The sequence below is a fragment of the Lemur catta genome, chromosome 2 (genome assembly GCF_020740605.2).
Source record: "Lemur catta isolate mLemCat1 chromosome 2, mLemCat1.pri, whole genome shotgun sequence".
Taxonomy (NCBI): domain Eukaryota; kingdom Metazoa; phylum Chordata; class Mammalia; order Primates; family Lemuridae; genus Lemur; species Lemur catta.
The window spans coordinates 6,419,487-6,443,616 of NC_059129.1; the positions used below are offsets into that span (position 1 = coordinate 6,419,487).

The 24,130-nt window shown below is 46.8% G+C and overlaps 2 protein-coding genes across 9 annotated transcripts in view; one reads left to right on the top strand and one right to left on the bottom strand.

Annotated features, from left to right (window-relative positions):
- Window positions 1-4,466, bottom strand: part of TMEM186 (transmembrane protein 186) — a 108,046-nt gene extending 103,580 nt beyond the window's left edge. For 7 of the 8 annotated variants that reach the window (XR_006733346.1, XR_006733342.1, XR_006733345.1 and 4 more), the window contains exon 1: window positions 4,178-4,247. Coding sequence is in view for 1 of the 8 variants with exons in the window: in XM_045542555.1 (XP_045398511.1) it covers window positions 2,465-3,109; window positions 4,178-4,447 (915 nt within the window). In the remaining 7 variants the exon portion in view is untranslated. Of the gene's footprint in view, window positions 1-933; window positions 3,110-4,177 lie in introns of those variants that run through there. The other variant, XM_045542555.1, reaches the window with a different exon arrangement.
- Window positions 4,357-23,767, top strand: PMM2 (phosphomannomutase 2). Its single transcript, XM_045542556.1, has 8 exons — window positions 4,357-4,511; window positions 8,176-8,287; window positions 10,353-10,429; window positions 10,994-11,085; window positions 14,736-14,835; window positions 14,976-15,051; window positions 16,589-16,704; window positions 22,292-23,767. Exons 1-8 carry the CDS (start codon window positions 4,446-4,448, stop codon window positions 22,391-22,393), a joined length of 741 nt encoding a protein of 246 aa, XP_045398512.1. The 5' UTR covers window positions 4,357-4,445; the 3' UTR covers window positions 22,394-23,767.
- The last annotated feature ends 363 nt before the right edge of the window (window positions 23,768-24,130 follow it).

Consider the following 24,130-nt stretch of genomic DNA (forward strand, 5'->3'; position numbering starts at 1 on the left):
TCAGGTCTCTGCTTAAATGTCTCCGCCCAGGGCCTTCCATCCCTCTCCCAACATCCAGCTTCAAATCCTCCTCCTCCTTCATTACACTCGTCACCATTTGTAATTACGTGCATTTATTTCTTTAACATCTGTTCTTCCTCCCTGTGGCCCCCACCAAGACCTCCACTGTAAGCTCCACAAAGGCAAAAATCCTCCTCTATTAACTTCCGTAATTAACCAAGCAGTGTCTGGCACAAGGCAGATACTCAAGAGTGTTGGGTGGCATGAATGAATGACTGATTTGGAAGCCTGCAAACTGTCTTGAATTATTAATACAAGCTTTACCTGCTTCTCAGAAATGAAATAAATTAACCAAGAAAATCTAACATCGTGTTACCTTGATTATAAGTCACTTTTCTCAAAATGCCATTTCAGTCTCCACGGAAGAAAGATATCACAACATATATTTGATATTTATCACATTCTTTACAATAATGAAAAAATGGAGGTAACCTAAATAGTACAAGTTAAAAGCACCAGCTACATACACTCAGTGGAATATTCTGCAATTCCTGAATATTCTTAATATTCAGGATATGAGACAGCTTTGTGTTACAACATGAAGCAAAAACCCAAACAATCCCAGGTACAGTATAATGTCTACGACAAGCCTGAAAGCACAATGAGATACAACTTCACACCCATTAGGATGGCTATTACCAAAACAATGGAAAATAACTACTGTTGGTGAGGATGTAGAGAAACTGGCACTCTTGCACATTGCTGGTGGCAATGTAAAATGCTGCAGCCGCTGTGGAAAAGTGGCAGGTCCTCCAAAAGTTAAGCATAGAATTACCAGAGGATCCAGTAATTCCACCGCTCAGTATGTACCCAAAAGAACTACAAGCAGAGACTCAAACAAAAACTTGTACACCAATGTTTCAGTAATAGCCAACAGCCAAAAGATGGAAAGAACCCAAATGTCCATCAACAGATGAATGGATAACAAAATGTGGTATATACATACAATATCATTCAACCACAAAAAAGCAATGAAGCACTGAGCCATGCTGTAATGCGGATGCACCTTGAAAACATCATGCCATGTGAAAGAAGCCACGACAAAAGGACACACACTGTATGATCCTGTTTACATGAAATATCCAGAATAGGCAAATCCAGAGAGACAGAAAGTATATTAGTAGTTGCCAAGGGCTAGGGGGAGGGGGTCAATTACTGTCTAATGGGCACAGAGGTTCTGTTTGGCATGATGAAAAAGTTCTGGAAATGCATAGGGGTGATGGTAGTACAACATTATAAATGTACTTAATGTCCCTGAACTGTACACTTAAAAATGATTAAAAGGATAAACTTGTTATGTATATTTTATTACAATTAAAAAAAAACTGGAAGGCTACACAATAAAACATTTAGTTATTGACTTTTGAGTGGCAAAATAATAAAGATCATACCTTCCTTCCTCTTCACTTTTACAAATCACATAATTAACATATATTATTAATTATAGCGGGCACTGCACATAACTGGCTTTAGTTTATAAAATAAAGCACCAGCATACAGTCCATCTGGCTTTATTTATTTATTTTTAAAGACAAAGTCTCGCTCTGCCACCCAGGCTGGAACTTCTGAGCTCAAGCAATCTTCAGGCTTCAGTCTCCCGATCTGGCTTTACTGCACTGCAAAGCCTTCCAAACTGACAGCCCCTAGACCTCTGGGTGGTGAACAAAAATCTCTGCTGGGTGTTGTGCTCACTTGGATGACATTTCTGCCCATGTCCGTGTGCAGTTACCATCCTGGCAGGATGAAATGGCCCCCACTCTCAGCTTCAATTCCATCCCTTCTGCTGCTGGATATAGGAGGGGGCACAGCACAGGGCTCTGGAAATGCCTATGGACTACCTAGAAACCTTTTACCACACCAAAGCCTCTGACCAAATGCTTCATATTTGCTCTGGGCTGCTGAGCTTGCAAAATACTTGACATTTATTGTTTATTCTCACACCCATTCCATGAGACAGGCAGGACTTTCCATTTTACAGATGTGAAAACCAAGGTTCAGCGAGACTCAATAACCTGCCCCAGGACAGGGAGCTGAGCATTGACAGAACCCAAGCCTCTGACTCCAAATCCCATGCTCCCTCTCCCACAGTTCCATCTTCCAATTTCACAGCAGTGGACAGTCTGGGTAACCTTGGCACAACTTTCTCCAAGAACTGGCTCTGAACAGAAACTTCCGGCATTATCTGACTGTCATACACAAGTGCTGTAAGAATTTGCACAAAGAGTCTTTTCCCTAAACCTGGTTACCAGCTTCTGCCTCATGAATTGCTTCGTGCCTAAAGACAAGTTCCTAGGGGCAAACTCTCCAGGAACTCGATCCCCTTCTTCAGCCTTGCCCATACTCTTGGCCTTCCTGTAAGAGATCCAGTAGCCCAGATCCACCCAGAGGCCTGGCTGCCAGTTGTTCACCTGCACCTGTCCAGCATCCCAAACACCTGTGTGAAACGCTCTCTGTCCAGGATCCGTCCATAGCGCAGGGTGAGGTAGAAGGTCTTCTTCCCACTATACTGCTTGATACGCATGAACACTTCCTGGGGCCGGTCCCCGGTTTCCGTCAGGGGTATCACATCTGCCACGGGACAGTATGTATCCTGCCGCCAGCCCCAGAAGGTCAGGTGAGCCACCCGTAGCACAGTGCCAGACTCATTCACGTACAGGAGGCCCACCAGTCTCTGGAAGAAATAGCTCATCCAACACAGCATGACCAGGGCAAAGCCGGCTATCCCACTCATGAGGCACAGGGAGTTGAAAGTCAAGACACCCTGGGAGTACCAGTAGAAGCCTGGCGGCAAGGCCACCACTGTCAGGGCAGTCTGTGCCACCTTCAGACGAGACACATACCCAAAGGACCTTATGGCATCAAAACGGTAGACCATTTGGAATTTCTCAGTCTCTGTGCCTGGTGGTTTCTCCTTCGAGGTAGGTGACGTGCTCCCCACCCACCTCTTGTGATGCTCCTGCCCACTGCAGCACCACAGCCCATGACGAGGCCTTCCCCACACAGCTGGCCCTTGCCCCCGCAACCTCAGCACAGCTCGGAGGAGGGCAGCCTGGAAGGAAAACAAGAGACCATTTCTCTCATGGAAATTAACCATGCCAATCACACAATGAACATCCACAAAGCACAGCACATGGAGGGTTCTTCCAGTCCTTCGCGATCACCATTACAGCCAGAGGAAGGAAAGGTAAAGCCAGACGCTTTATCTCATGTAAGCATACAAAAGCTATTCGAGACAGGTATCATTTCCACTTTATCGCTAAGGAAACTAAGCCAAGAAAGGGTAAGAAATTTACCCAAGGACACAAAGCCAGTGAGTGTAGCAGAGTCTGACTTTCAAACTGGTCCTCTTTCCTCTACGCAGTTCCAAATAATTATAGGAAAGGAAGTGCAGTCTTTACTCAACAAATACCTAAGGAGGACCGACTCTGGGCTGGACACCAGATCCACAGGGCTGTGTGAACATTGCCCCAAGCAAAAAACAAAATAATCAATGTCCTAGTGGGAAATTCGAGCAACAAATCTGTGAAGTATTTATCACAGTAACTTTCCAATTTTCTGCCTGGTTTATGCGTTATCTTGGGTATTGGAGGGAACTGCTGTTTTCTCTTAGCCTAGTTTGGGGAAGGAGGAACAGCAGAGGAGGAGGAGTTAGTCAGGGAGGCCCCAACTCGCAGCACTGGGATTTTATTAGGTGAGCAGTGCAGGGTAAAAAGCTCTGGGCTTTGGAGCTAGACATGACTTCCAAGCCTGGCTCCAACAGTCACTAAGCTGTGGACCCTTGGGCAAGTTACCCCCTCTCTCTTAGTCTCCGTTTCCTCGCCTTTCAAAACGGGGACTCAAAAGATACTGAACGAGACGATAGTCTTAAAGCCCTCAACTTAGTGTCTGACACACGGTGAGCGCACAGCGAGTTTTAGCGACCAGTCCTGCTGGCCCACGTGACCCGAGGAGGGTCGCGAAAGCCAGAAAATAGCAAATTTTAGCCCACACCGGAGCTTCCTCCCGCGGACTCTCCAAGTCGGAAACCCATGCGTCCTGCCTGCCTGCCCCAGCTCCAAACCCGACCCCGACCTCCAAAACGAGTCACTCCCTCCACGTCCACCACCGGGTTTCTTACCATGGCCCCGCCATCTGCTGCCGGAAGTAAATCCCATCCGCCCCGGAACCTCCAGGAGCGCACGCTCGGGTGTACGAGGCGCACGTAATACGCATTGCATTCTGGGAATTGTGATCTGGCAACTGTGGCTGGCGCGGGTCCCAGGCATTGTGGGAGTGGATGCTCCTCCTCCCGACGTGCCGTGCGGTGTAGGGGCCGATCCCGGAAGTTCCGGGTCGAGTTTCCTGGTGCCGACGAGTCCTGCCAGGTACGGGGAGAAAGCGGGGTCATGGCGGCGTTCGGCCCAGCGCTCTGCCTCTTCGACGTGGATGGGACCCTGACAGCCCCGCGGCAGGTAGGTGGAGCCCGGCGGGCTGGTGGGCAGCTGGTGCAGAGCCCCTGCTGCTCCCAGAGGGGGCTAACAACCGCGCAGAGTGGGCGCCAGGGGGCGGTTAAGGACCGCCTGCCTCCTCCGAAGGGGGCTGAACCCTCCTCTGGGGTGCCCTGGAGGAATGAGATGGGAGCCCTAACCAGCCCTTCAAGACCCCAGGGTGCTCGGAGAGATGAGACGGGGCTGAAAAACTTGAGAGCAGGAAACTTTTAGTGGATTGGAAAATGCAGTTCTGGACTCTCCCCGCAAGCTATCGGGAATGATGGACCAGGATTTGAACCCCAGCTAAGGTCTTCTTACCAGCTATGTGCCCCTCAGGCCTGTCACCAAGGGGCTGTGCCGTGTAGCATGATATTAAAAACACATGTTTCCGGGTCAAACAGACCTAGCGGAGTCTTAAGTTCACCTCTTGGCAGCTGTGTGACCTTGAACAAGATAATTAACTTCTGTGAGCCTCAGCATTTACAGCTTTAAATGGGCATATTACCTGTTCCATATGGTGTTTGTGAAGATCAAATGAAATTATGTAAGTTCATGAAAGTATCGTGCACACACTAGGCCTCAATAAATATTAGCCATCTCCATTGCCCCCCTTTCCAGCCCCTGCAGTGGACTGGGGTGATGGAGGAGTCCTAGATCATTCATTACAGGATACCTGCTTAGAGTCGCCTCGGGCTCTTGGAAACTGGCTTCCCACTCCCAGATTTTGCTACTACAGGCACATATAAGTTTCAGTTATGAGGCTCCCTCTGTCCCCCTTTCACAAAGTGGTCACTGAATGCCAGCCATTCAAACTTGAGACTGGGCCCAAATGGCCTCACTGTCCTCAACTTCCATCCCACCTCCCTTAATTTTGGCTGGGTGGTAGCAGTGCTGTGTTCCAGAAGACCATGTCAAATTTTTGTGACCTTAGACATACCATTTTACCCTCATCAGCCAGAGGTTTGATCTATCCAATAATGACAGTCAACTCCAAGTTCTCCAAAGGCCCTTTCTGACTTTGAGATTGATCAGTCAGCACACACTTGTGGGTTGTTAAAAGCCCATTGTGGTCTACGGGGGGAGGGGGGTCAGCAATTCATTTTTTGTACAAGGTCGTATAGTAAATACTTTTGTTTTTGCAGTTCATATGGTCTATAGTAACTACAATACTCAACTTTAGTGCAAAAGTAGCCATAGACCATGTATAAACACAGAGTAGCTGTGTTCCAATAAAACTTTATTTATTCCAAAAACAAACAGCTCAATTTGTCCCATGGGCTGTAGTGGTCTACGGTTTACATTATGAAGCCTTTTTACATGATATCATTGGACCCTCTCCATCTTCCCCCAAGTTTCATCCCAGGTAAGAGTTGTTATTACCATTTTAAACATAAGGAAACTCAGATACAGGGAAGCCCTGACCTCCTCAGTTTCACATAGCAGACCTGGTACAAGTCCCTGAGCCTCAAGGAATGGTTATTTGTCAAATTTGTTTGCTAAAGTGGAAAGCTGTTCTAGTTGCTGGATATGCCATTCAGGAAAGTGCTTCTGATTCCCAGAACGAAGCAGAATATATAAGCACAAAGTATAAAATAGCAAAGAAACCAGGTGACCCAGAATGTATTCCTCTGAAGCATTTGAAACAGGATATTTTTTGCAGTGAATGTAAGTAATTTTCACACTCAAAATTTATAATTTAAAAGGAATTGTTTCTGTATGCTGGGTACTCGAGGTAAAAAATAAAAATTATTTTAGCAACAGATCTATTCATTATACTGCCTTTAACTTCCTCAGTATGTGTGCATTCTCAAACATTGATAAGCACAGTACAATCTGGAAGAATGGGTTATCTTTTCATGCAGTTGCTGAAGTGATATGACCTAAACAAATAAAATCTCATTAGCATGGATTCCAGAGATTTGCACATTTTGCTTTTTTTTTTAATTCTTTCCATCACAAAGACATTTCACTGTTTTAGTAGAAGTTGTTGTGCTGAGTCCTTTCCTAAAAATGCCATTCTATCTAAAAACAGTTGGGACTTTAGAACAGAAGCCTGTAAAAAGAGAGGGGCAAAATTGTTTTCCAACTTTGTATCATGAAAAATTCCAAACACAGAATCATTGAAAAAATAGTACACAGAACACCCATGTCCCCACCACTTAGATTCAAAAATGGTTGACATGTTGATGTATTAACTTGATCCTGACATTCTTTTTTCTTTTACTGAACAACTTCATACGCTGCAGTCATCACAGTACTTCACTTCTGTGAATTTTAAACTGCCTCTCTTAAGAACAAAGACATCCTCCTTCGTAACCACAGTATCATTATTACACCTAAAAAAATTATCACGACTTCCCTAATATTTCATACGGTCCATAGCCCAGAGGTCAGCAGACTTCTTTCTGTAAAAGGCCAGATAGGAAATATTTGAGGCTTTGCAGGTCATGTGGTCTTAGTCACAACTATTCTGTTGTCATAGCATTAAAGCAGCCATGGACACCATACACACGAATGGACCTGGCTGCATCCCAATAATACTGTATAGAAACAGGCAGCAAGCCCGATTATGGCCCCCAGCCCCTAGTTTGCTGACTCCTCCTCTAGTCCATACTAAAATTTCCTTAATGGTCCCCCAAAAAAGTCTTTTACTTTATAATTGGCTTTTTTTCCCCAGAATGTGAATTTTTAACTTTTTTCCACCTTAATTTCAAGCTTTTGGATCTTTCTCTGGATTTTATTTTGTGTGGAGTGATTTATAAAGGATTCCCGGTAATTATCAGCACGACAGTTATTTGAGAACATCAAAATGATTTTGGTATGCAGTTGCTTTGCTGTAAAGATTTCCACTGCAGTGGGATGTAGTTCAGATGTTCTTTTGTGGTTACAGTATCTGGGTCTTATTTCCTGTCAAATAATATTTGCTTCCACTTAGAAGTAAAAATTTGCCTTTTATAACCCATTTATATTGAAGAACATGTCATGATGTCTGACCACAATACCATTTAGCTCACCAGCATGTACAAGGGTTAAGATATAATAAATTATTAGTTAGCTGGGCAAGGAGGCACACATCTGTAGTCATCACTAATTGGGGGGGTCTGGCTATGTTGCTCAGGCTACTTTATGCATTTTTTATATAAGTATAATCAATTCTGAATTTCCTCATTAATCTCATTATTTTGGTTTAAGATGAACAACTTAAATCCACAAATGGAATACAGTGTAGCATTTAAAAGGAATGAGCTATATTTTTGTGTTGGCATGAAAAGATCGCAACAATATAGTGCTGAAAAACCAAGTCACTGCACAGGACATAGAATGATTCCATTTATGTTTCAAAATAAGACCTATTAGCATATGTGCATTTAGACAGAAATGCATAGAAAAATAGTCCAAACAACACACAATGGCTGTTAATATATTACTTGAGTATTTAAAATTTGCTAAAAATAAGTGACATTTAACAAGTTTATTCTAGTAAAAAGTTGATGGCCCAAAATTACAACTAAAATATTTGAACTTATGTACAGACCTAGTAAGTAAATTGGCATGTATGAAAATAAGGCTGGTATTATTCTTGCAGTTTTAGTCTCCTGATTATTTTGTGGCTCATGACTATTGTATTTTCCTTCTTGAAATGTAGAAAATTACCAAAGAAATGGATGGCTTTCTACAAAAATTGAGGCAGAAGATCAAAATTGGAGTGGTAGGCGGGTCAGACTTTGAGAAAGTGCAGGAGCAGCTGGGAAATGACGGTAAATGATATGTTGCTAATTACTTTTTGGTAAAAGATTAACTTATGAGAATATTGGGGCCTGTAGCCAGGTATCATAGGCAGCCCTAAAACTTCCGTTCTATATGGTTCTTTCTTTGAGGAAACATTTTTTCGGCCTTTTTGTTTTTTTTAAATCCCACATATGCTCGTTCCCAATTCCTCTGCTTTTAATCCTGTAAATTTCTGGAGTTGCTGATGGAGCACTTGGTACTCAGATGTGTGGGTAGATTTACCTAGAACGGTGAGTGTCCATGTCTTTACACACGGTAATCTCTCTGCCTGGAACACTTCTTGTCCCTGTTCACTGCCCTTCTAGCCTCAGCTCAGGCCCCATCTCCTGAGTCCTTCTCACCCAGGAATCGAGGGGCCCTCTGGGTCTAAGTGCCTCCTTCCTGTTGCCCTAACACGGTGTTTCCCAGAGTTCCCTAATCATGACCCACCCAGGCTCCTCCCCCCACACTGAACCAGTCTCCAGCACAGGACCCTGGGAAGCTGGGAAGTCTTAATGACCCCACTGGAGATTCTGATTCGATAGGTCTACAAGGCCTGGGAATCAAATTTTAGCAAGCACTCGCAAGAGATTCGAGTACACAATCCTACTGATGTGGCACTCTGTAATTGTGGCAAACTATCTGGTTATATGTTTGTCTTGAAGACCAGGACTGGGGTTATTCATCTCCGTAGCCCCAGGGCCTCTGGGGTGCCTGGCCTATAAGAAAAAGTAGGTGGGGAGATGGGTGAATTGATCTTTCAACCCCCATTGCCCCAAGAGTCTTCATATCTTGGAACCAGCTCCTCTAGAGCAAGATTTCTCAACCTCTGCACCACTGACATTTTGGACCAGATAATTCTGTTATGGGGCTGTCCTGGGCATTGTAGGGCATTTAGCACCATTCTTTACCTTTATCCACTAGATGCCAGCACTGTACTCACACACACAGTGGTGACAACCAAAAATGTCTCCAGACATTGCCACATGTCCTCTGGGAATAAAATCACCCCCATAGGAGAACTACTGTTCTAGATGTAATATTTTACAGTACAAATCTATGTAGACTGTATTTATTGGATCATGATTACTGGAAGAGTAATTTATGTAATCCTTTTGAAATTCTCTACTCCACTTACACTTAATTTTCCTTGTAAGTGTTCTTCTTAGAAACGCTATAAACAACATAATGGGGCACATTAAGCCCCGGAAATCCTATTACCAGGCCATGATTGTCCTTTCTGCCTCTAGTCATATATTTAACCACATGTGCAGAGAAGGTTTTTGTCAGAGTAGCATAGTCTGTACTTTGCAGAGAGTGCAACAACAGAATCGAAACATTTACAAGCTAGAAGAAAGCTGAAGGCCCACCTGTATCAGAATCATCTGGGGGAAGATTAAAAACAGTTGGGGGCCCTACCCAACACATAGGGGTATCTGCATTTTAACAGTTGCTTAAAGTTTGAGAATCCCATCATTAAGGTATATGTGGGCAGTCTCCAAATTTGAGTGATTGATTATATGAATCACCTGAAGAACTTTTTTTTAAGGAAAAAAATCTGGTTTTTAGCCTATCCCTGGTAATTCTGATTCAGAAAGCCTGAGAGCAGAGCTTGGAAATCTACATTTCCACTCACTGCCCTGTTGCTGCTGGTTCCCAGTGGGGTTTGGGAGCCGTCACAGGCAGCATCTTCCTTTACAGGCAGGCAGGCCGAAGTCATGGGCACAAAGTAACCCATCACCGAGTCTCTTATATTTAGTCCCGTTGTCAGCATTTAAATTTGTGACCAAAAAGGCCTCTTTTTTAAAAAATAATGAGATTTTTCTCCTCTCCCTGTCCATTAAGATGAGATAGTCATTCACAGTACTTGCCGGAGTTTAGCAGTTTTATTGATGGCAAGTATTAATCAAGAAGTAGGAACAGAGGGCTAGGCGCAACAGCTCATGCTTGTAATCCCAGCACTTTGGGAAGCCCAGGCAACAGGATTTCAAGAAGAAGCAGAAACACAGGTTTTTGATTCATTGCATTCTAAGTCTTCTTCCGTTTTGATTGTAGTGGTTGAAAAATACGATTACGTGTTTCCAGAAAATGGCTTGGTAGCATACAAAGATGGGAAATTCTTGTGTAAACAGGTAGGTTCTTAAGTTTTGAACTTTGAATCATGTGACCCTTACATATTCCAAATTGATAACTAAATTTTCATAATTTTTTAAGGATATTTAAATCTAATGTTTCTATTATGATAACACAAACTAGGACAGGCTGCCTCACTATATGCATTTTTAAGAAGTACTGTGTAGCTCTTAGTAGTAATAAGATCATTCTGTTCACATATAAGAAAAAGCTGAAGTGGAACCAATATATTTTCTGTCAGTGCCCGTAGATATTTTAATTGAATAAAAGCAGCAGCAATAAATTCTTTGGGCCTTCCAGGAAGCGTTTCAAAAATAATGAACACAAAACTCTTGATTAATGAAGCAGAAAATGCTTTTGACTAAAGCCTTTCTGGTTTGCCTAATGTTTTCAACCAGAGAAAAAAGAGAAAGAATTAAAAAAGCAGTGGGGCATGTCACTGTCACTGCTACATCAGCCTAGTGACTTCCAGACAATAGCGGCTGAAGACCTGAGCTTGCTGCAAAGCTGTTTTGAAAATGCTTCCTGCTGAATGAAATAACTCCGGTATTTTCTTTATCTAGAATATTCAAGGTCACCTGGGTGAGGCCCTAATCCAGGATTTAATCAACTACTGTCTCAGCTACATTGCAAAAATTAAACTCCCAAAGAAGAGGTGAGTTTGCTTTTAGCAAAGAAGCTCTGCTGGAATATGGAGTAATGTCATTTGGTGGGTTCATGTGGGTTGTCTCCAAATCTGACTGATTATCAGAATCACCTAGGCCAGGCATGGTGACTCATTCCTGTAGTCCCAGCACTTTGGGAGGCCGAGTCAGGAGGATCACGTGAGGCCAGGATTTTGAGATCACCCTAGGCAACACAGCAAGACCCAATCTCTACCAAAAAAAAAATTTGCTGGGTGTGGTAGTACATGCCTATATTCCCAGCTACTCAGGAGGCTGAGGTGGGAGGATCAGTTGAGCCCAGGAGTTTGAGTCTGCAGTGAGCTGTGATCATGCCACTGTACTCCAGCCTGCATGAGAGTCACCTAAAGAGCTTTAAAAAAAAATACTGATCTTTAGCCTGTCCCCTGACTATTCTGATTCAGAAAGCCTGAGAGCAGAGCTTGGAAATCCACATTTTCACTCACTGCCCTGGGGGTACTGGTTCACTGCAAGGTTTGGTAGCCTTCAAGGGCCAGCTAATTTAAGTCTGAAGCCCGGCATTTGGTAAGGAATAATTGGAAACAGTCTGTAAAGCCAGCGGAATAAGAGTGATTGCATAAATGATGGCAAGTCCCCAGGACGGAAATTTATGCGGCCATTGGAAACCGTCTGCCTTCAGAGGTTGTCACTGAGAGGAAACGGCTGTGAAACAGCTTGTGAAAAAAGCCACAGAAACCCCAGACCTGGAAGTCTCAAAGTGCAGGCCTCTGGGCCACATCTATACAAAGCCAAATCTGGTTGGCCTGCAGTGTTAAATAAAATCTGAATTAATTGCCATTGTTTAAAAGTCCGATTTCACATTTTAAAACATCTAGACTTCTGGCTTCTGTTTGCAAATCTGAAGACCTGGCTACTCTGGGTCCCCACTCCCATGTGGCCGCTGTCACCTGAGCAGCAGCCCCCGGGCACTCAGGGGCATGTGTTGCAGCTTTTCACAGGCTGCTACTCTCATTTTCTGACCTCTGTAGGCATTTGATTTGGGGACCTACCTCCTGCTCTGGATGCTTTTACTATCTCAATTCCCATTTAAATAATAATAATAATGTACATAATGCCCACAGTAAAAAGATTGGCAGATAATGGACCCAAATGCTAATAGTGGCAATATTTTGGTGGTGAGGTTACAGGTGATTTCTTTGAAATACTTCTCATTTTTTTCCCCCAGTTTTCAACACGTATTATGTAACATCTTAATCACCAGGGTGAGAAACATCTTTTAAGTGGCAGTTGAATTTCAGGGCATGCTGCACTCCAGAGGCTGCTTCAGACTGTTAGTACCCATGAAACCCAAGCCTCCTGCTCAGCACCTGCAGTCGGAGTGCAGGGGCTTCCCCGTGCCCAGGAGAGGCCTGCGTGGGGCCAGCTGGACCCAGAGCTGGTCGTTGTTGCAGATGGGTGACAGGCGCATGAGGGGTCCTCGCCCTGTTCTGTTTACCTTTGTGTATGTTAGAAATTCTCTTAGTAAAAGTTAAAATATACATATATCCAAGGTCTGTTCCATCTCTGGAGTAAACAGTAAGGGAGGGTAAGAGGCCAGGCGCAATAGCTCACACCTGTAATCCTAGCACTTTTGGAAGCTGAGGTGGGGGGATCACTTGAGGCCAGGAGTTTGAGACCAGCCTGAGCATGAGTGAGACCCCATCTCTACAAAAAAAAAAAACAGGAAAATTACCTAGACATGGGGGTGTGCGCCTGTAGTCCCAGCTACTCGTGAGGCTGAGGCAGGAGGATCACTGGAGCCCAGGAGTGTGAGGTTGCCGTGAGCTATGATGACACCACTGCATTCTACCCAGGTGACAGGGTGAGACCCTGTCTCCAAAAAAAAAAAAAAAAAGGCGGAGCGGGGGCAAGAATAAGGGGGAAAAAAGACAAGGCATAATCCTGTCCTCAAAGAATTTATCCTCTATCGAGGGAGAGGGACGTGCAGAACTGTAATTCCAGAATAGTATGAGATACCCAGTGAGTCCAGGAGGCAGAACTGGGACCAGCCTTGAGCAGCGCTGTGCACGTTTACACCAGTGCTAACCACACGCCCCACGCAGGTCAGGCAGGTGCAGTCAGACTTCAGAGCCCAAGTCTTCAGGGAGGAACTGATAAACCACCCTAACGGTTACTTTTGAGAAGCTTTCTAATGCATTAGCTTCCCCACACACCTTGGGAATGAGCTTTTTCTGACCCATAACCCTAGGGTCACCCTGGGTATGGTCACCTCACATGTAGGACAGAGCTGGGTTTCTGCCAGCTCGAGGACAACCCGGACGTAGGATTTTTGAAAGGGTTCCTTAGGCGTGTCTATTTCGTTAAATCATTTACCTCCTTTTCTACAATTTGCGCCACAGCAGGGGAAGGGATCCAGCTGATTGGGATTTTGTTGTTTTTACCTTACTTGATGAGTATTCACTGCCTCCCGGTTTACAAAGTACCTTTACATAAACTGGTACGTTTGATTTTCGCACGGCCCTTCAGAGGTGACCAGAGCAAGTGCCATTAGCCTTTCTTCTGTCGGTGAATAAGCAGGGTTGGAGAGATGCCCAGGGCCAAGCAGCCTAGTGAGAGGCCACACTGGCCTTGAATCAGGTCCTCAGCCCTGCACTTGGCATGTGGCCTCCCGGTATTTACAGTGGCTGGTGGCTGGAGATCAGGACTGAGTGATTAAAATAGCAGAAAGAGACCAGGGAAAAGGTTTTTGTAGGGTTCCCAGGCATCAATGCTTAGGGCTGGAAGATACTTTACACTGCATAAGTTGTCACAAAATGCTTAAATTTCATCTGCCAGAATGATTGTCTAGCTTACAAGTTATCTCAGTTTTTAAGAAACTATTTAGAGATTCAAACTGGAAACGTGGGAAAAAACAGTTTTTAAACATCTTTATTTGAAGTAACTAAAATAATGTTCTCCTTTTCAGTGATCAAATCAAACATGTAGGAGCAGAGCAGTCTGCCACTGGTTTAATTAAATTTCCTCAGTTATTACTGAGGCTTATTGGACAATTCTCAGAACCTTTTTCTGTGTAGCTTTGCGTGGTATAATCTGTTCAAGACCTCAATAGCAAAATAGGTGTCTAGTGCATATATTTTCAAACTCCTCGCGGAACTTACTGCTCTTGTAGTGCTAGAAATCATTTTCATAGCTCTTTATCAACTTTAAAATTCTGTGCCCTACAGCAGCACTGTCCAACAGAAATAAATGTGAGCTGTGTATAATTTTAAATTTTCTGTAGCCACATTTTTAAAAAGCAGAAAGGAATAGATAACATTAATTCTAATAATATATTTAACCCAATATGTCCCAAATATAACTATTTTAGCAAAAAGTCAATGTGGAACATTACTGATGGCCACATTCCTTTTTCATCTTAAGTCTTTCAAATCTAATCTCAATTTGGATTAGCCACGTTTCTAGACTGTGCTATGCAGTACGGTGGCCACAATAGTCATGTGGTGGATGGCTGCTGTATTGCATACCACGGTTCTGAGTGACATTGATCACATCAGGGTCTGCTTTTTGGAATTTCCTAACCTTTGAGGTTGTTTATCTATCTATAATGTTATCCAAACAAATGATGTGTTTTGGGTACCCTCTGTCACCCTTTTCTCCCTAGGGGTACTTTCATTGAATTCCGAAATGGGATGTTAAACGTGTCCCCTATTGGAAGGAGCTGCAGCCAAGAAGAACGCATTGAGTTCTACGAACTCGATAAAGTGAGTCTTTCTGAAATGCCCTTGCTGAATGGCTGGGTTTATGAAAATAAGATAAGACATGCAGCTTTGTGGCCAGTAGTTGAAGCCTGTTTTCTAAATTGCAATACAATACACAATTGGTATCTCTTTGTTTTTCTCAGAAAGAAAATATAAGACAAAAATTTGTAGCAGATCTACGGAAAGAGTTTGCAGGAAAAGGCCTCACGTTTTCCATAGGTATTGTATATTCAAATGTATTCCAGACTTTGGTGCCCATTTGCCAAGAGTTTGTTATGGGCCAGTGAGCTGTTGAGATTGGACTGTGCCTCGTTTTAAAGTGGGCAGAGGGTTAAATAGTCTGATCCATACAGGAGAAGCAGCCACTAGGAAGTGGCTTCCAGACTTTTGGCTTTGTTCTAAAATTCTTAGCAGGATTCTTCCTACCTGCACTTCGAGTCAAAAGAGAAGCACTTTGATTAATGAAGAGTAAGAACTTATCCTCACACCTTTGGTTGGAAGAGAAACACTATAGTGGACTCCATAAGAGAGAGATGGAATGTGAACCTCTTAGATAAACTAGACTGATTATGCTTTGGAATCGTATTTCAGTGGCAAGTAACCTTAGGAGTCAGTTGGTTGCTTTCACAGGTCAAGAAACCAAGGCTGGCCATGCACCATGGCTCACGCCTGTAATCCTAGCACTCTGGGAGGCCGAGATGGGAGGATGACTTGAGCTCAGGCGTTTGAGACCAGCCTGAGCAAGAGCAAGACCTCATCTCTACTAAAAATAGAAAAATTAGCCAGTCATGGTGGTGTGGACCTGTAGGCCCAGCTACTCGGGAGGCTGAGGCAGGAGGATCGCTTGAGCTTGGGAGTTTGAGGCTGCAGTGAGCTACAGTGACACCATTGCACTCTAGCTAGGGCAACAGAGTGAGACTCTTTCTCAAAAAAAAAAAAGAAACTGAGGCCCAGAAAGGAGAAGAGACTTGTCCAAGTTACAAAGCTTTTATTTACTGTGACAGCCAGTGTGTGAATGTTTCTGGTATCTAATGAAGAGTGCTTTGTGCAGCATAGATGTTCTCAGACCTGTCTCTTGGTAGAATATGCCTGTCAAGTTCTTTGCAAACTGATTTCTCTTGTCAATGCTAATGAGTCATTGCTCAAAGCCCTCTCATTTTGCTAGCTTTAATTAAGGTACAGGTTGTAGGAAAATGAGAATTGCAAAGGAATCATGTATAACAGATGAATGGGTGGAGTTTTAAGTATTCCTGAATGGTGAGATGGACATCTTTCTGACAAAGCTTCAGAGAGTTTTTGTTGCCCATGAAAGCTGCCTGTAAATCACCTTCAATGTGGTTTTTATTTTTCCTGCAAGAGGAGCTGGATGCAGCCTGCTTCCAGGCATTTTCCACTGAGGGTGTGTTAAAGCTCAAGACAAATGCGACAGAATGAAGCCATTATCAGATTTTTCATAAGCATGCTTCATTTAAACCACTTGCTTGACAGAGCACTCAAATGCAAATACATTTCTCATCCTGAATTGGCATTCTGTGTCTGATTTTTAGACCTAGATGAAACAATGTTAGAGAAAAACATGATGTAGAATTCATTTCTAGAACCTGTTTGTAATGCAGTATAATAGCAAACTATGTTGTTGATTTTTAACTGGCAATCCAGTTGCTTACAAAGAGTAAATTTAAAAAAATTCTTTCAATGACATGTCATTAGCCTGTTCTTCACCTTTAGCTTTTATGTGCCCCCCCCCACCCGGCAGGAGGCCAGATCAGCTTTGATGTCTTTCCTGATGGATGGGACAAGAGGTATTGCCTGAGACATGTGGAAAATGACGGTTATAAGACTATTTATTTCTTTGGAGACAAAACCATGCCAGTAAGTATGGAAGCATTTTTGCAGTTTCGTTGTTCAATTTGGGTTTGAATGGGAAGAACTGACAAATGAGCTATCTTCCGCCTCACCCACACTTCACCCAGCAGCCCAGCTCAAACTGAGCGATGGCTTCTGTGCTGAGGGGGTATGCTGACGCAGCCTCCCTCCCTTCGGAGCCCAGACACCCGATGCCTCAGCGGGGGCAAGGGTCATGCTGCGTGTTAGTCAATCCTTTTCTGTTTGGCTTTTAAATTAAATATTGGCCACTTCAGGTGCCTTCCAGCATACCAGTCCCCAGTGTTGTCAAACCCTCTCTGCACTTCAAAGCCCTTGCTGTTTTCATTTTCTTTTTCCACTGCATTCCCACCCCCCACCTGCCCACCCCCGCAGGCATTCATTGTAAAGTGAGCGCAGGAGCCATAAATGTTGGGGGACAGGGAATCCCCCGAGTCTGAAGCTCAGGTGGGGCTCAGTCCTGGGCATCACACATGCAGCACAGGGGGCCACTGTCCCTGGGGGTATCACAGTCCGAAGTCCAGGACCAAATCTAAACTGAGGACTGAGAGCGAGCCCAGTGGTAAAGGCCAGCACCAGCAGGAGGCGTACATGGAAGACATTTCCCCAGAGTTACCGAGGCAGCAGAGCAAGGCTCTCCCTGGGACAGGTGGGTCCCCAGCAGGTCGGAGAGGCATTGCTGCCATCCAGCCTGAGAGGAGGCTTAGCTCTAGTCGCTCAGCCCAGCCTCGGGCTCAGCATCTCTGGACCATCTCTATCTATTTACTTATTCATTCATTCGCATTCTGTTGCCCCAGCTAGAGTATGGTGGCATCATCACAGCTCACTGGAACCTCAAACTCCCGGTCTCAAGTGATCCTCCTACCTCCACCTCCCGAGTAGCCGGGACTACAGGCACACCACACCACCACACCCAGCTAATTTTTCTGTTTTTAGTAGAGACAGGGTCTTGTTCTTGCTCAGGCTGGTCTCTAACTCCTGACCTCAAGCAGTCCTCCCACCTTGGCCTCCCAGAGTGCTAGGATTACAGGCACGAGGCACCATGCCTGGCTGCCAATTGTAAATTAATACATGTTCATATGTATTTTATTTTTCCCATATTAGTCAATATTCTTTGAGAACAAGATTTTTAATGGCTGTATAATATTCTCTCATTTATGCATAGTTTGCCCATTTCCGTCCTAGAGGCTCATTTGGGTTGTTTAAGGATTTTTTGCTGTTATAACTAATACTTTAGTGAACATTTTTTGCATGATTCTTTGCCCTCATCTCTGATCCTTTTCATCAGTGGTTTCCTAGAAATGAGAATTAACAGGCCAGCCATCTAACCCTTTAAATATCTCAGTTTTTGAACCTTTAGATGCAGAGCAGTCCAAATACTAGCTTTAATCTTCTCATATTCAGTGATCGACATTTAGAAAGCTGTTTTCTTTCTTTTGTATTGAAGCTAATGTTTTTTCTGGCTCCCAGGGAAATGGCCCCTGAGCTAAGAGCTGTCAGTAAAGAGCCATTTCCCCGCCAGGCCCTGAAGGCTCAGAAGCCTCTGGCAGCCTCTCCTCTCCCAGCAGCACAGCCTCCAGTGGGCGGCGTCTGGGGCTGCACAAAGGATAACTCTGCTCTGAGCAACTGGGAGGGCAGAGGGAGGAAACAAGGTGTTGTCCTTTTCTTTTCAAAATATTTGTCAGCCCCAGAAACCCTCTAACCCTTCCTGTCAGCCACAACAAGCTGGCTCTGAGTTCAGTGTGCAGGTCCTGGGCGCAGCCTGGAGTGCCCTCGTCTGCTGCAGGGGGAGAGAGGGCGAGGGTGTGTGGCACACGGCTCTGAATGGCTCTCAGGGGGCCACGCTGGCTGGATCGCCCTGCAGCCACTCTGAAGTGGCAGGCAAGGGAGCCTCTGTTTATCGATGCTTTTTGTAAACAGCATCTTAGTTTAAGGCAGTTGCAATGTGAAAATATTTAAGCACTTCGTGAACATTAGCAACTGATTTACTTTTTGACTCAGCACTTCCTTTTTGGGTAATTCAGCTATCGGTGCACTGGGCACGTGTGAGACGTGCACAGGGGTTCAGGGATGGGCACGGCCCTGGAGCTCCTCAGAAGGCTGGCCCGTGTCCCCAGTGGGGTTCCACGTGGCGGTAAAACCAGCTGACGTGGACTGATCTCTAGGGCTTTTGTTAAGTGAACAAAGCAAAGTGCAGAACAATCTATAAGTAACGTGCTACGTTTTTGTCTAGAGAGGGGGGAATAATCTCTCCTCATATTAGCTTGTAAGCAAATACAGGGAATCCGAACAGATAAAAAAATTACAGAAGTTACTGTGGGGGTGGGGACAGGATGGGAGAGAAACCTGCCAAAAGAGGAGCTTATCTTTTTTTTAAATTTTTGAACCATGGGAATGTGCTATCTATTGGAAAATAAAATCTTCCAGCACTTCTCAGTGTCAGAGGTGATCCCTGCGGTCCATAGGGCAGCCCTGTAGGACAGCAGCATCCTGCTGCGCAGCAGGAAGGCGAGGAGTCTCGGCTGGCAGGAGACTGACCTGGGATCCGAAAGCCTCTCCTTATGCTCCTACATCACTTCTAAAATCCTAAGACCTGCCTGCCTTTCATATTGTGCAACATTTTATTCTCCAATAATGTTAAAAAGGAAGATCTTCCTGTGAAATTAGCTTAGAAGAGGTCCATAACAGCATGGAGTCAAGAGGCAGTGGGCTTTGAAACCACTGTGCCACCCTGTGCCTTCTGTTCACCCTCAGACCTTGGGCCTTTCGCAGATTTAAATATTAATCAGCTGGTTTCACTGAGCTGTGGCCTCGCCTTTGGGCCTGTCAGGTACACTGTGATAGGAATCTGATCCTTCATTCATCCCTCCCCTCTTGCCCTCCCCGTATCTTCTCTCAGGAATAGGGTTTTTGTTCTGGGAGCTTGGTGGGGTGGCTGAGTTTCCCCAACCGGAATTGAGTAACCTTTAGTGCATATGCAAATCGTGTCTGAAATTTCCGGTTCTCTGAGGCCTGATTATTCTAGAGGGCAGCAGGCTCTCACTAGCTGAGTTTGGTTCCTGGCTTCACACCCCCGCTGGTCTGTATGCCTGCACCCCAGGAACTAGCTGCTGCGCTTTGAGAGTCACAAAGGAGGAAGCAGGTCCCTTGGCAGGAGAAAAAGGAAGGTGGAGGTGGCTGTGTGGTGATGCAGATGCTCCCGCCAGCATCGCACCAGCCCTGCCCCCTGAACTCCAGCAGGGCCAAGAGGGGACCCAGCCAGGGTGGGGGAGGCCTTCACCTCCTTGGATGTGTTTTGATCCCTTGGACCTGGCTGTATTAAGTGTCAGTGAGTTACACTCACGCAAAGCTAGCCCTCGGATGCCACAGACAATCCCCCTGCCACCAGCAGGACCATGGGAGACTCTTGCCACAGTAGGCCTGCGTCAGGCATGCCTCTCCCCCTGCATGTCACATCTGGGGGAGGGCAGGCCTGGCAGCTGTCACAGGACTGCATCAAACCCTTTTGCTTCGGAGGTCTCTTCCCGAGTAATGGCTCTGCCCTCGGTGCACCCTGGCTGGCTGCAGGGGCCTCCCAACTTTAGCTCTCAGCGTCCACACTTGTGTCCCATCCATTTTCCAGAGACATCTGTGATAAAGAAATCTGATCGTGTCCCGGTCTTGCAGCCTTCTGGTGGCTTCCCAGGAAATCCCAAGTCCTTGTCAGGATCTGCCGACCCTTCCAGCCCCTCCAGGCAGGTTTACCCCTGTTGCCTTCCCAGACAGTCACATGGCCTGTCCCCTCACTGCAGGACCCTGCTCAGAAGCCCTCCCTGTCACTTTGGGTCCCTTTGCCACACAAGACATCACAGAGCTGTGTGTCCATGGCTGGTCTCCCCGAGTGGCCCACAGGCTCCCAGGGCAGCCCTGATGTGGGTTTGGTTTGTGCTGTGTCTCCAGCCTCTAAAACCACGCCTGGCAGGGGGAAGGTGCCCCTCGAAGGCTTGTGGAGTTAACCGGTGAATACCGACTCCTTCCTCCTAGTGCATGAGTGACAAGGGAGTGCACGTGTCCCAGACAGATGTTTGGTTCCCGGAGCGTGCGAGAGTCGGTTTTGCCTTTGTTGGGTTCTGTGGCTTTTACCCATCATGCCACTCGAGAGAAATCTGACTTCACATGTATTGTGCAGGTAGCAGATGGTGGCCGTGACTCAGGGCTGTCTGAGTGGCCCCAGGGTCGTGGCCTCCTAACATGACTCCACCCAGTCGATGTTCCTGCCTGGAGTCTGGGACTTCACCCCACTCTGGGGAAGGTCTGCTCAGGGTAGGTTGTTCCTGCAAAAGTGAGAGCGCTAGTAATTTCCAGTGTTGATTCTTTAGAAAGATGTCGGGTTTTCCTACAGAATCACAGCTTTTCTCCATATTGGCTACATTGTCTGTGCCAGAGAAATCCATTTCCTCTGCAGTTGTTTTCATCATATTATGAACTAATTGATTTTCTTCACTAATTGAATTAGAATGCTTTCCAATTTTATGAGGACAATATAGAAAACTCCATGACAAGAACAGCAGAGGCTTTCCTGCAGGGCGCGGGGGTGCAGGTAGCCTGATTCATTAACCTGAGACCTCAGGGTTGGGGGTGGTGGGGACACAGACTAGAGCATGTGACTCAGGCACGGGACAGCCCCTGCCAGACAATTCCAAAGCCTCCATTTCCCCATCTTTTACCAAGGTGTGACCCACCCACCCTTGCTCTGAACCCCGGGAGGACACCAGGTGAAATCATGCTTGGAAATGCTTAGACAGCCGCCCTGGCCAAGGTGCCACTGCTGGTGCCAGGTGATTTGCCTTCCAGGGACCTTGCCCCATCGATGCTCTCCATGACTTCTCGCAACCGCGCTCTGGGCGAGGTTCCACCATTATCCCCATTTAGAGAGGAGGAGTTGCCACAGCCACACCCCGGTCAGTGACAGAACCAGGATCTAACCTGGGCCCCCCACTCCAGAGAGCCTGCTCCTAACCAGCAGCTTAGACACCAGCCACAGGGTAGGGGGGGCAGGATTTAAATTAAAACCAAATCAACTCAGTTTGTCTGTCACACTAGCCACACCAAGTGGGCAGTAGTCACACGTGGCCAGTGGCTGCCACGGTAACTGCCTGTGTCCGTCATCACAGGAAGTGCCACAGCCAGCCCTGCTCCAGGCTGTGCCCTCCCTGTGCTCCCTGTGACTTGTTAGAGACGTTTGGGCGCAGCTGAAGCAGGCTGATGGCTGTAAGGATCCTGTCACTTGCTGTGCTTGCTTTGTAGAAAAATAAGCCTTAGATCTTTGCAAGGATGTCGTGATTTCTTTCATAGGCATAATTACATGTTCCAAGTCAAACTGCAGTTCAAGAGAAGGTTATAAATCCCTTCTCAGTAATAACCGCACTCATGTTGTTCCTCTCCTGGAAACCAAGAGAAAGGTAACTGAAGAAATTCTCCCGGCCCAGTAAAATCTCAAGTTCCTCATTTCTCTGGCAGCCTCAGGCCCCAGGGTCGCAGCAAGGGCCCAGGACTGACAGGGCGGAGCCTTCATCTGTGCCTCGTGTCTTTGCAGGGTGGCAATGACCATGAGATCTTCACGGACCCGAGAACTGTGGGCTTCGCCGTGTCGGCGCCCGAGGACACGCGCAGGATGTGTGAGGAGTTGTTCTTCTGATGGGGGAGGGAGGGGTCCTGGCTCACGGCCCGAAAGTGGTAGCTGAAGCCCAGGGCCCTCCCACACGTGCACACCCCTTCAGCCCCAGCCGCCGCCTGGTCACGCGGGGTCTGGACCTCTAGTGCCTCAGGGAACTCACCCTCCTCCCCCATGCCGGGAGCAGCCAGAAGGGAGGAGAAAAGACTCTTGGAGAGTGGCTCGAGGACCACCCCCAGCACAAGATTCATCCCCCACCCCCCAGCGTAAGACCCCAACTTCCCCACCGTTCTAGGGTGATGCAGAAAGAATGTGCCTGGACCCTCCCTCTTCACGGGCCTCGTGAAGAGGAGAGGGGTTAATGTTTGGACCCCTGGGCCAGCACCAAAAAGGAGGGTCTTGTGTGAGAAAGGACAGGGCATCTGCAGTGACCCAACCGGTGACAAGTTAGAAACAGTAACTGAAACGAAGCTCCCTCCGTGTGGGCGGGACAGGGCTGTGGCCGTGGGGCGGTGTGGAACTGAGGCTGCATGCACGGTCTGCCCAGCCCCTTCCTGCTGGTGAGGCCGAGGCCTGCCCGACGGACGGCTGCCCTGGGACTGCGGAGCCCGAAGAGTTTGCACTCGGCTGGCCCAGAGCTCAGGCCAGCTCTGCCTTCACTGCACCTCGAGCTGCCTGGCTGCTTTGCTGTAACTGTCAAGACGGGTGGAAATCGGAACCAGTGACCCCAGGGGGAATTGGTGCTGGTGAACGGTCCCTGCCCTGGAGGGTTCAGGGAAGCCAACTTGGGAGGCCAGACTCCCCCAAAAGGACCTTCTCGTTGGACCTGGCTGCGCTTCCCAGAGGCGCTGGCCCTGGGGTCTCAGGGATGGGCAGAGCCTGGCTAGGGAACAGGAACGGGAGCTGCGCTTCTCTGTAAGCACGTCCACCCACCCAGACCCTCGCCCAGACTTGGACCAGCAGCTGGGCCTGCAGCCCTCGCTCCTCCCTTCCACATTCTGCAAGTCCTCCAGGAAACCGAAGGACGTCCACAGGCCTTGTCCGGAACACGGTGGAAGAGAGCTTTCCAAGGAAACGGTTCACATGCTGCTTTCCAGGGTGTGGAAACCCTGGGGCCCTCGCACCCTCCGTGGCCTGGTGCGGGGGCAGCCTGGCCTCCACGGGGTGCTGGCGACCTGGGCCTGCTGCGCTGCACCTCCCGCTGCCCAGCCCGGCCTGTCCACTCCGCTCAGTCGTCTGAGCTCACTTGGGGGCGGGTGGGGAGAAAGCAAGAGGCTCCTCCTCTCGGTGGTCCCTAGGACATGGCCAGCCGGTGGCATCTCCCCTTGTTGAACATTGCAATGATACTGTAATGACTTTTCCAGATGAAAGGTAGCACATTAAAGATTTTATTTCCTATTTCTAATTGATTACTTTTTCTCCTTTGATTGGCGAGAGAGTGGTCAAGCGAGAGATTTGCAATTGTATCTTCTCAGGTTCTGGAAGGAAACCCCAGCCCTTCTAGATCTGAGAGCCCCTCTTTCTTGCTCTGGTATTTCTGTACCGCCAGGGGCCCCTCACTCTGTCCACATGTTTCACGTTTCTGTTCCTGACACACACACCTCCCCTGCTTTTCTGCCTAAATTCCCTAAATGTTTCCTTACTGTCAAAGCAAGACAACTGGGTCCCGCTCAACTGAATCTTAGCCTCCCTGGAACTCGCTGCCCGAGGCTGCCGGCTGGGCCCCCGTCCTTCCCCAGTTCCCAGGGGCTGTTTCAGACG